At 57.8% G+C, this 12,371-nt stretch overlaps 1 protein-coding gene across 1 annotated transcript; it reads left to right on the forward strand.

Moving 5' to 3' along the window:
* Positions 1–9,019: 9,019 nt before the first annotated feature.
* On the forward strand, positions 9,020–12,138 carry FOXA2 (forkhead box A2). Its single transcript, XM_074578194.1, has 2 exons — positions 9,020–9,369; positions 10,040–12,138. The coding sequence occupies exons 1-2, from the start codon at positions 9,283–9,285 to the stop codon at positions 11,300–11,302; spliced, it is 1,350 nt and encodes a 449-aa protein (XP_074434295.1). The 5' UTR covers positions 9,020–9,282; the 3' UTR covers positions 11,303–12,138.
* Positions 12,139–12,371: the final 233 nt, after the last annotated feature.

The following is a 12,371-nucleotide window of genomic DNA, read 5'->3' on the forward strand; positions in this document are numbered from 1 at the left end:
TGCTCCCATCTCCCCTTTGGGAAAAACAAACTCGAATCCTAGAAGCATAAAAAGGCCTTTGTCTGCAGTGGTCCCTGCACCCCTGGGAGAGGCAGCCGGCGATTGCGAGCCGGCGGGTGCTGCTGCACCCCGGTGAAGGGCCGGCGGGCAGTGGCAGTCCCGGAGCCGGCCCTGGGCGCCCCAGTCGCGCCACAGGGTGATGCCTCCCCACGCCAGCCCCGGCAGGAATGTTTGCTGTCACCGCAGCCTGCGGCGAGGAAATATTTTCCAAGCAAAAAAAAGGCCTCCCAGTGTATTTCGCGCTGACGGCTTCCAGCAGCCCTCTGTAGCCGTCTTGTTCTGCCGCCGCCGGGACACCTACCCGGAGGAAGAGAGGAGGCGAAGGTGGGAGAGCTTTAAAAAGCTCTGGTTAAGTTTGTTCCACCCTGGCCGTCCCCCTCTAGAGCGGGGCTTTAGAGGCTACAAAACACCCGGCGGCTGCTTGGGCGGAGGCAGATGGTTTCCCGTCTGCCTGGGATGCTCAAAACCCCCTGCCCAGCATCATCTCCCAGGGGAGGAGAAGAGAAGCAGAGTCCCGTGCATCTCACAAAGCGGGATGTTAAGGGATGCCCCGGTTCCTCCCCAGGCTGGACTGTGAATGTAGGTCAAAGCCCTCTCCTCATTGAAATCCAATGACGATGATGGTGTTACAGGTTGGGCTGAAATATGTACCTCCGGGTCTTTACTCTGGCACCGAAACAAAACGTACTCAGAAAACTGAAAAATAAACCCAGCTTGTGAATGCAGCTGATTGGAAGTTTTTCCAGCAGAAAGTGCTGTCCGACCCATGTAAAATCATTCCACGGGCATGTGTTGATTTGGGCAATGTTTCCTCTGAAAAAAAAAAAAAAGATCAGAGTGAGGGGGGAGAAATATTTGGAGAGAGCCGGAGCCGCCGCCTTCAGCGGAGCTTTTCCATCCCCGCTGCACAACGGTTCTCCCTTGGAAATGCACTTTATTTAGCAGCCTAAATGCACTTTATTTAGCAACCCCGCTGCCTGGTACGTGCTGCCGTTGTGGGGGGTGAAACAAGATCATCTGCTGCAGACTTGGCTAAAATGCTGGTCCGTGGTGGGGGATGCTTCTGCTGCCTCCACGCTTTTCCTCCCAAACACGCAGGAAAGTGAATTTTACCATGAAGGAAACGCTGGCTTAGTTTTAGAGGGGGGAAGAGGGTCTCGGCGGTACACAGGAGCCAGCCCCTGGGAGAAAGCCTGGCTGGGATGAGCCATGCCAGCGGGCATCGCAGCTCGGTCAGTATGTCCCGCCTGGGACAGGCAAGCCTCAGCTCTCAGGCTGCTTTTTCCTAAAACGCTTTTTTTCCCTTGATCCTTGTTGCAGCCGTTTTTGGGGCCGAGAGCAGGTGCCGAACGCTTGTCGTCGAGTCGATGCGGGTTTTTTTTTTCGCCGGCAAGATTTTTTTTTTTGAGTAGAAAGAAAGGAGTACTGAGCCAGATGAACGCTTGTTTGGCAAAAGGTAAGCCAATCAGGCAGTCAAAGGGTTCCCATATCCTAACAGCACAGGGCAAGATTCAGTTTTGTGCCTGGAAATGAGTGGGGTGGAATGAAAATATCATTGCAGGTGGCAGCAAACTGTAGCTCTAGTGATGGGTGTCGCTGGCCCACGGCGGACATGGGTGCCCCTAGGATGGGATGCCCATCCTGGACGTAAAATACCACCGTAACCTGGCTGCGCCAAGCTCCAGGTGGCAGGGGTACGGCTGTCCTGGCAGCCCTGGGATTGCCCCACCGGGGTGGCACCAACCCCTCTCCCCGGGGCAGGCTCTGCGTCATCACACAGGAATGGGCTTGTGCGCCCGCGGCCGACCCCGAGCAGATTTATTGGGTGATCCTGGGCTGCTATTAGTGGTCAAGGAACCGCAGACTCACAGACAGGGTTTGAGTCCCAGGCAAGCTCCTGTGTTTTTTCGGAGCAGAAATCTCCACTCCGGCTGTTTTGCCGGCGGCTCTGCCAGGGACACCTCGTTCCCGCGAGCCGCCAGCTCCAGATGGGGCACCCGGGGAGACCGGGTCCCCTGGGAGAAGCAGGCTTCCCCGGCCCCCGGCCACCCTCCCCAGAGGCTGGGGGGGGTGACAGAGAGGGGGGTGACATGGGGGCTGTGAACAAAGCATGCCGCCTCCCTCCCCAAGCTCGGAGGAACCGTTGCGCTCACCGAGCGGTTCGCCCTGCTATTTATACCCGCCGCGCGCGAGAGGAGCCTTTCAGTATAAATGAAGCTATTTTAAAGGTCTTGGCCAGGTATAACTGGTTTAAACAAGGCCGGTAATGACTCAGAGGGCTATAAATGTCCGTCAGAGTTCTCAGAGAAGCTGTCGGGGATTGATCTCCTGGGCAAGCAGCCTCCTGTTGCGATGTGAAAGCCCGGGCAGCCTGCGGCACGCTCCTGTCCCCATGCTCGGACACCAGCCCCACCACCAGCAGCCTTTCAAGCTCCCTCTGTCCATGGCCTGGGGGCTCACAGATGTGGTTCCTCCACAGTTATCTTGGGCTCTGTGTGGGTATGGGCCCTGTGGTCCCCGTAACTCCATTCTCCAGCCGGAGGCTGTGCAGCCGCGTCCCTGCTGCAGGCTGAGCATCAGCAGCTCAGGCACAGCGGCATGCCCCAGCGACTGGTTTGGCCGAGCACATCTCTTTGGTTTTATGGGACGTTTCAAGTCTTTTGTAACTGGGTCCCCATTTAAGTTGGTGGGGTGAGGCGCTGGACCACCTTGGGCTGCAGTGGGGTTGCTTTGTCCCGCTTCAGTAACGAAAGTCACTGTGTTCCTCCTCCCTCAAGTCTCTATGGGGACTGAAGCACCTTCAGACTACGCCAGGTGGGAAGGTCTCCAGCAGAAGGGGGTTTTGTTAGGAAATAACAGGGAGTTTTTAAAGCAGAGGGTTTTGGGAGTAGTCTCTATATTCCATTTTTTCTGTTTGTTTTCTTATTGTAAAACCAAAGACATTTCAGTTTTCAGAAACTGATAATTAAACATAAAAAATATTTCCCCGGAATGAAACCAAAACCTGAATACTTTGGTCAGCCAGGTAAAACTTCTGCTGCCTGCCAGGGCCTTTGGGGATGAAGCTAATGAAAACGTCCATGGCAGGACTTCCCTGGGAGGTGAGGAAGACTTTCTTTCCTTCCTTCCTTCCTTCCTTTTTTGATCTGGAAAGTCAGCATTGCTGGGCATCCCCCTCAGCACATCCTCCTCCCCCTGCCGTGTGAAAGCAGGGGACCTGGAGCGGCCCCGCGCGCCCCAAGCACCGAGCTGAGTCTGTTAGCTCCAGGTTTTTCACACCAAAAGCCTTCTCCCCCGGACATCATTCCAGATGCCTGCGCATCTTGTTTACCCAGCAAAATGTGCTCGTGGAGGAAACCAGCGCCGGGGCATCACGTGGGCCACGGTAAACAGCCAGCAGATGCACTCTGTTTATTTTGCTTCAGAGCCTTTCCAGAAGGCACCATTTTGCCGGTGGGCTCCTCGGAGGGACCTTTTTCCCATCCCCGCATCCTACAGGGCGGCAGTTGCCCGCTGCTGGCAGCCCTGCCGGGGCTCCGCAGCAGCTGTGGTCCCACCAGCACCCATCACACCGCCCCTGGGTGCTGTGGACCAGCAAAACCCCTACCTTGGACTGTCGTTGGACTCCGGAGCCATTAGCAAATGCTCTCAGGTTCCCCAGTTGCCTTTCGGGAGCTCATTGTCCCCATCGGTACCGGTGCTGGCACTCACTGAGCATCCCACTGACGACGGTAAGCTGTGGGGACCTCCTCCATCCCCGAGGGGGACAATAACGGGACTTTATTTCCCCCTGTCACATTCTTCAGGCACTTCCAGTGTTTTATTTTACCTTGTGGTGCCAACCGCTGATTCCAGCGACTCGTTACCTTCGCTGGCATGTTGAATAATTACAGAGTGGGGAGGAATGTTAAAATAACACCTGGGGGACTGAATATGCCAAAAATAGCCACGCCGGCCATGTCCCGACTGGTCGGATCCTTGGGTACGCTTGCGGATGAATTGGATTTGTCTGCGATGGAGTCCCTGAGAACCTGGAACTGGGGGATATCATCCCATTATGAAAAAGACAGATATCCCTGGGCTCTTGATCAGATATTAAAATTACAAAAATTTTGCATACTCCTGACTCTTCCATTGTTAGACTTGTTAAAGCCTTGGAAAATATTTTCATGAATTAAGAAGCCCCATTAAATGTTGAATCTAATTAGGAGAGACTTGGCTGTGGAGTTCTTCAAATAGTTAAGTCAATATTATACGGTGTAATTGTGGTAATTCCCCGGCGGTACCGTAGCTGACGACAGCCTGTTTTAGCGCGTAGGTAACTCCGAGGATGGGGAAAAACTCTCCCCACCCTGGCATGTCACTTTTTGCAGTGGTTCCCATCTGAATCCTTGAACGACCAAGGGATATTGTTCCCTGACATGCCCCGTAGAAACTACGGAGGCATCCCCAGGAGCAGGACCCTGGTGCACCTGACTGAGCAGATACTGAATGTGACCTTGGGATCAGGCCGTGCTGGAGAGCCGGGCTCTTTCTGTCTCTGCCATGGGACTCTCCAGAGGGCTTTGGTGAGGATGCTCAACCTCTCTCCAGCGTATTTCCCCAGTTCGGAAATGCGAATCACCATTATCATCGTTGTCATCCTCCCGTTGCCTGTTCCGCTTGTTTGAGTGGAAGATCCTGGGGATGCTCCCAGTCCAGCAGAGCCCCTCGACCTTACAGAGCTCCTTCCAGGGATCCTAACTGAACAAACCGGGAATAAAGGCAGTGAGAGGGAGTGCTGCAGGCAGCCCATGGCCCAGGGGTGATGGCAGCTCCCCTGCCCCAGCTCCGCCTTCACCCTTCCCTCTCTCCAGCTCAGACCCACCTGCTCCCTCCTCTTCCTAGACTACCTCCGTGCGTTGATTCCGCCATAATTTTGATGTCTTATCAGGGGAAGGCCTCAATAAATCCTGACAGTAATTGCGGTGGCACTGTACAAGAACGCCGGGCCATCTTCCTTCCTGGCAGGCCGGTTGCTTTTGTCTCTAACAAGATCTGCAGCCGCCCGGTCTCCTTTTGCTTCTTGTTATTGAAATGCCTCTCTTCTTGGGGGCAATGACTGCTTCTATCTCACAGGAGAGCCCCTTCCTCAATTAAAGGGAAAAAAAAACAAAACAAAACAAAAAAAAAGCCAGTGCATTTATTTTGAAACAGCAGTGCAATTGGGAGAGTTCATTATATAATTATCACAATTATCAGTAGAAGGGAGATAATTACCCTCCTTGTTGTCAAGAACAAGGTAAGGGGTTCTTTTTTTTCTTTTTTTTTTTTTTAAATTATTATTTCCTTTTGCACAGGCCAGCCTGGCTATGCAGTATGGAGAGCACAGGGGAGGCGAATGCCAGCACCGGGGCTTCACCCTCTCCCACCTCAGGGCGCGCGGATCATCGCTGCTCAGCCGCCGGCTGCGGTTACGTGCTCACGCGTCCGCTTGCCGCCAAAGCTGGCGGTGGGTCTCGGTTCAGAAGCCTCCTCCCCCCTCCCAGCAATGCCCTGCACTGCCGTGGTCCTCACCCGAAATTGCCGTTGAAACCCAGTCGGCTACACAAGGGTGAATGTCTGCCCCTGGGAGTGCCGGGGAAGAGGGAGCAGGATGCGCTCGCTGGCGGCGGCGTTGCTGCAAGTGATGGAGATAGCCGAAAAGCGCCCCAACTCCTGGCAGAGCTTCGCACTGGTCACTGGCCTCCTACCCTGGGGAGGGAGAGGTGGCTCCTCAAGTCATGGCTTCTAACGCAAATAAGAAGGTAATTTAAGAATTAAATTTAAAATAAATATTAGTTATCTATTAAAGAGAAGAAATAATTTTTTAAATGGCCGGTGTGTTTCTCAGTAACCCAACCAAGTGTGTTTAAATAAGGCACCGCTGAAAATTTTCAATTTTTATCATCCTAGGTATTTTTTAAAATGTTTCTTATAAGGCAAACGTATATTTTTGTGCTCTCTTAAGAGATATTAATTTTAGCAGGTTTCCTCAGGCTAGTGGCATGGACAGCTGCCCTTGTGAAAGAAAGGAGAAGGAGACCAAGAGGGACATCACCGTTCCTTGTGACACAAGGGATATGTTGGATGAAGAAAGCTTCTTCTCGTCCAATACACGCTGCATGGAAGGTCCTTCACATCCCGGGCAGGGCGTGGATCATGGGACAGACAGTGAAGGCTGCAACAGCAGACCAAGAAGGCAAAACTGGATTTAAGCGTTGGGACTGGAGCAACAAGAGCAGAAACGTCCGCTGTAGCTGAGGGGTGGCCTCAAGCGAACATTTTGAGTCAAAAGCCAAGAGAATGGGACTCTCATGAAAGCAACTCTCCTTTGCCACTCTGCAGCTTCCAGTCCACGCACAGTGGGGTGACGAGAGGTAGAAAAATCTCATCTTTGGTGGCAACAAAATTCAAAGTCCTGCTGACCTGAGGGGGAAACGGCACTTCGTAAAGAGCGGTGCGAGACTGCGACCCACAGAGAGCTCTGAGTGTGTGCGAGCCTCCAGCCACCCCTCGCGCGGAGGTGCCAGACATGCTGGGAGCACGCTAAACGCCTGTGTCGCTGCAGGACAAAGGCCTGAAGGTGGGTGAGTTTATTGCACGGGGAAATGCTCGTTATGCCCTCTCTCTTCCTCGGGTGGACCTCGCCAGGAGCTTCCGTACCAAATGCAGCCACGCTGAAAACACGCGCTCGCCCCCCGCCCTCCCCCCGCGGCACGTCGTGTGCCGAGGGAAAAAATGATGCTGATGCTAACCACACCTCACCCTAAATGGCTGAAGTCAGCTGCGAGCCGGGAGCGGAGCAGACAGGATCTTTGAACTGATGAAGTTTGTTGTGTCCAGTAGCCCCATCGCTAATTTTACTGAGTTCTTCGTGAATCCTCCTGTCCAGAGTCTTTTGACTGTTGCTCCAAAGGAGGAAAACGATCTGTGGAGATGCGTTAGGTCAGAGAGTCCTGCCTCGAGCTGTGCTGTCACATCTGGGGTGCACCTAGCCCAGAAGCCCCTTTTAGGGATGGGTGATTTTGGGGTGAATATAAAGCATCCGGGGCGGGCAGGGTGCTCCCCCTGGGGAAAAAGCCTCTTTCCCCTCTTGCAGAGACGAGCGCGCTTGAGCCATTGGGAGTGAGACCCCCCCGCCCCGGGGGGGGCAGCACCAGGACGGTGGTCCCCGGAGGTCCCCCGGCGGTGTCCCCCCCGGCCCCCCCCGCGGCTCTGCAGACCCACAGTAGGCGACAGGGGGCGCCCCGCCACCGCTTTTAGCCGGCGGGACCGCGGGACGTGACCCTCCCGGCGTGGGGGCCACCCCCGCTCCCCTCGCTTTTGAGAGGACCCCCCCCCCCCATCCCGGCGGAGGAAGCCCCTCTGGGGTCACAGCCCAACCAACCCCTACATCCCCTAAACAGGGGCAGAAAAGGGCTGGGGTGAGAGGGAGGGGGGGCTGCCACTGTCGCCGCAGCTGTCGCGATAGGAGCGCGCCCTCCTGGAGGCGGGGGCGTTGTTTGTCGTTCGTCGGTGACTCCGGAGGGTGCTGGAACCCGGGGCCAGAGTCCTGCGGGAGGTTTAGGATTCCTCCCAGAGCGGGAGCCCCGCAGGGAGGTGAAATCATGCTCTCTGCTGGGTTTGTGTTAATATTTAAAAACTATCGTCAGCCATCGCCGATCGATGGGTTGGGGTTCTCCCCCCCCCCTCCCCTCTCAGGAGCGATACATAAATGAATAAACAAACAAACAAGCACACACGGCGGTTTCTGGGGTTTTTTTGAAGGTGGGTAGATATAGGTGGGGATCTATGAAACAGGCAAAAACAACTCCCCGGGTGCGGCGGAGGCGGCCGGGGCCGTGCGCCGCGGGGGCAGGCGGGGATGCTGGAGGGGGAGGCATGGCCGCAACCCGGGGCGGGGGGGTGTGTGGAGGTGGAGGGAAGCCCTCCGCTCCCTCCTGCCGGGAAAGGAGCCGCGCTTGGTCCCGCTCCGCAGGCTGGACCCCGCCAGGAGCCGACGTGCCCGCAGCGCCGATGGGGCGGGCGGCGGAGCTGGGTGGGTTTTGGAGCCTGGTGATTTTTGTCGTCCGTCTGTCCGTCCTTCCTTCCTTCCTTCTTTTCCCCCCTTTCGGAAGCTGCCGGCGCGTTTCGGCAGCGGGAGCGGCGGCGCTGCCCCGACGGCGCCCACGGGGACCCCCACACCGCCCGGCCCGGCGCCGGGGGAGCCCCCGGGCCCCCGACGGCGCTTCTCCTGCGCCGCTCCCCCCTCCTTCCCTGCCTTCCCTGTTTGTTTTAGTTACGAATTTGTTGTAGGTACCTGAGCCGGAGGCCGGGGAAGTGTCAGAGCGGCGGCTGCCGGGCCCGCCGATGGGGCAGAGCCCGGGCACAGCCAGGCGGGCGGCGGCCTGATCCCCGCAGCCGGGGGCTCCGCCGAGCAGCCGCGGGGAAAAAAGGTGCGTGGGGCTGGGCTGGGAGCTGCCTCCCGTTGGGGCTGCGGGGGATGGAACAGCTTCCGACGGGGTTGCGGGGGAGCTACAAGGCAGCTCCTTTCGGGGGTGGTGAGGTGGGGGGGGAGTCGGCTCCCGTCGGGCTGCCCAGGGTGCGTGTGGGGGTGTGTGTGTGTGTGTTTGTGTGTGTGTGTGTGATGGGAATGGGCTCCCACAGGATCCCCCTGCAAAGTCGGGGGGAACCTGGGTACGGGGTGCTCGTCCCGGCGCCCCGGCGTGCTGCCGGGCCCCCAATGCTCGGCGGTGGGGTGCGGATAGGTGCGCGGGGGGCCGCGGAGGAGCCTCTCCCGCCTAGGTGTGAGCTGATTATTCAAATGGGCAGCCGAGGACCTGGGGATTGGAGGCTCGCCCGGCCGCTCCGTGCTATATCACTCGAGCACCCACGTCACTGCAGCACTTGTCCTCCTCTTCCTCCTCCTCCTCTTCTTCCTCCCTCCTCCCTCCTCCTCCTCCGGCTCCTCCATCGCCTCCGGGCGACTCTTCGCCGCGAAACACTGCGAAAACCCACCCAAGGAGCAGCAGGGAAAAAAAACACCCCAGCCCCAGCGCCGCTCGATTTCCCCCCCCCCCCTTCCTCCCTCCCTCCTCTTCCTCCTCCTCCAGAGGCTCCGACGGAGGGGAGGGAGGGCTGGGGACTCTTTTTTTTTTTTTTTTTTTTTTTTTGGGTTGCTCTCTGTCGTCGTTTGTTGTGGCTGTTAAATTTTAAACTGCCATGCACTCCACTTCCAGTATGCTGGGAGCGGTGAAAATGGAAGGCCATGAGCACACGGACTGGAGCAACTACTACGGGGAGCCCGAGGTAAGGAGGGGAGCCGGGGCTCCGCCGCCCCCCGCCCCGGCCCGCCCCGGCCCCGGCCGGGGTCCTCCCGCCCTGCCAGCCCCGGGACAAGATTAACTTTGCCATCAAATACCGAGCCGGGGCTCCTCGCTGCCTGCCTGCTGCGGGTAGGGCTGCGCCGGGCGCGGGCAGGGGCGCGGAGGCAGCGCGGGTGGGGGGGGGGGTCCCGGGGGGCGCGGGGAAACGGGGTGCTGCCGGGCGGCGGGTCGCTATTTTTTCCTCACCACCCCCCCACCCCCCCACCCACCCCCCACCCCCCCGCCCCAGGTATTTTTCTCACTCCGGGCAGGGATGTCCCTTCCCCTTCCTCCAGCTCCCTTTTCCAGGACGGATCCGCCGATCCTGATGCCATCCCGTCTCTTTTTTATACATACATATATATTTTTTTTTTTATTTTCTTTCTTTTTCATTAACGAGAAAAACAACCCCCCGCCACGGGATTTAACCCTTCCCGCCCCGCGGGGCACGGAGCCCCGGGGCTGCAGAGGCTCTCGCCAGTGACGATCGGGGCTGGGAAGGGGTGTCCCCCCACTGCTCCCCGGGCTGCTCTTGTCCCCGACGGGGCTACCAACCTGCCTCCTTCCCGTCCCCCCCCGCCAATCTCCCTCCTCTTTCTCGCTTGCCCCTGCAGAGCTATTCCTCGGTGAGCAACATGAACGCGGGGCTGGGCATGAACAGCATGAATACGTACATGACCATGTCGGCCATGAGCACCACGGCCAACATGACGGCTGCCACCTCCATGAACATGTCCTACGCCAACACAGGCATGAGTCCCTCACTCACTGGCATGTCCCCGGGTGCAGGGGCCATGCCTGGCATGGGCTCGGCTGGTGTGGCGGGGATGGGCGCCCACCTGAGTCCCAGCATGAGCCCCATGGGAGGCCAAGCGGGCTCCATGAATGCCCTGGCCCCCTACACCAACATGAACTCCATGAGCCCCATCTACGGGCAATCCAACCTCAACCGCTCGCGGGACCCAAAGACCTACCGGCGGAGCTACACACACGCCAAGCCACCCTACTCCTACATCTCCCTCATCACCATGGCCATCCAGCAGTCACCCAACAAGATGCTGACACTGAGCGAGATCTACCAGTGGATCATGGACCTCTTCCCCTTCTACCGCCAGAACCAGCAGCGCTGGCAGAACAGCATCCGCCACTCGCTCTCCTTCAACGACTGCTTCCTCAAGGTGCCCCGCTCCCCGGACAAGCCGGGCAAAGGCTCCTTCTGGACACTGCACCCTGATTCTGGCAACATGTTTGAGAACGGCTGCTACCTGCGCCGCCAAAAGCGCTTCAAGTGCGAGAAGCAGCTGGCCGCCAAGGACAGCGGCGGGGCAGGTGGTGGGGCGGGCGGTGGGGGCAAGAAGGGGCCCGGGCAACCTCCCAGCCAGCCCCTCGGGGAAGGCAGCTCCTCGGGGGGCTCTGAAGGCTCAGCTGGCGCCGAGTCCCCGGCCAGCACCTCGCCGTGCCAGGACCACAAGCGTGCCCTGGCCGACCTGAAGGGCACACCGGGGCTGAGCCCCGGGGAGCCGGCGGCCTCGCCAGCCCAGCACCTCCTGGCCCCCCCACATGCTGGCCTGCCGCATGATGCCCACCTCAAGCCCGAGCACCACTACGCCTTCAACCACCCCTTCTCCATCAACAACCTGATGTCCTCCTCCGAGCAGCAGCACCACCACCCTCACCACCACCACCACCACCACCACAAAATGGACCTGAAGGCCTATGAGCAGGTGATGCACTACTCGGGCTACGCCTCGCCCATGCCCGGCAGCCTGGCCATGGGGCCCGTAACGAACAAAAATGGCTTAGAGTCCTCCCCTTTAGCTGGAGAGACTTCTTACTACCAAGGTGTGTATTCCCGGCCCATCATGAACTCCTCCTAAACGGGGCAAGGGGAAGACCTCCCCTGGTGAGGGGGAGAAGCCCCCAGTGCCCCCACGCAGCCCCCTAGCAGAGCAATGGACTATGAACGCTGTTGAGCACGGTACATATACATATATATCTATCTATATTTTTTTCCGTTGGCTCCAGATGTTTGCATCCATTCGGGAAAGAGCAGCCGTGTGTCTCGCAAGCATCTCAGCCCATGCCAAGGGCAGGCATGTTGCTCACACCCCCCTCCCCGGCCCAAAGACACCCGTGCCCGGGTGTGTGGGGGGGCCTGCGATTCCCTTGGTTTGCCTTGTGGGGTGGTTTGTTTTGGTGGGGAGGGGTGGGTTGGGGGCGAGGGGATGGGGAGAGGGGGGTTTCTGTTGGGCTTATTTTTTTTTTCGTTGTCGTCGTCGCAAGGAGGTATAAATATGTCTATTTTTTTGTGTGGAAGTGACGGGGAAAAAAAACCAACACAAACAAAATGAAACCCTCCTTCAGTGTGAAACCCATGCTAGTTTTGAATCCAAGGACCGAAAGTCTTGTAACGTTGTAAAAAGTGGGGGAAAGAGGGGTGGTGGGGGGGGAAGAGAAAAAAAAATTACGAAAAAAATTTAAAAATTAAAAAAAAAGTCAGGATAGATCGTTGTAATTGAAACAAATGCTTGATGTTACCGGGAGAGTAAACTACTTGGATCTGATTAATTTATCGTTTCTGTATGCTTTATTTATGGCTTATAAATGTGTATTCTGGTAGCGACTAGCCAGATTTTCACAGAACTATATTAAAGTGTTATTGGCGGTTTTTTTCCCCTGCATCTCTGTTCTGCCGGGACTCGCCGCTCGCGCCCGCCATCCCCATCCCGACGGCTCGGCCCGCAGCTCCCCGCCGGTTCCCCTCGAAGCCAGCCCGGGGTGGGGGCGGAGAGGGGCGGCCCGGGGGTCGGGGAGCCGGTCTTCCCCCGCAGCGCTGGGGGGTCGGGAGCGGAGACACCCTTTGGCTCGGGACCCCGGACGGAAAGCCACAGCCGGCCTCGCCGCGTTACCCCTCGCCCCGCAATCACCGGGCAGTGTTAATTGGGT

Source organism: Larus michahellis, chromosome 3 (genome assembly GCF_964199755.1).
Source record: "Larus michahellis chromosome 3, bLarMic1.1, whole genome shotgun sequence".
Classification (NCBI taxonomy): Eukaryota; Metazoa; Chordata; class Aves; order Charadriiformes; family Laridae; genus Larus; species Larus michahellis.

What these genes read in the sequence shown, in the direction of transcription:
- FOXA2 (XM_074578194.1), top strand. Translation starts at nt 9,283, where the DNA reads ATGCACTCCACTTCCAGTATGCTGGGAGCGGTGAAAATGGAAGGCCAT. An exon ending in ACTACTACGGGGAGCCCGAG is followed by an intron (nt 9,370 to 10,039) that starts GTAAGGAGGGGA and finishes TTGCCCCTGCAG; the next exon opens with AGCTATTCCTCGGTGAGCAA.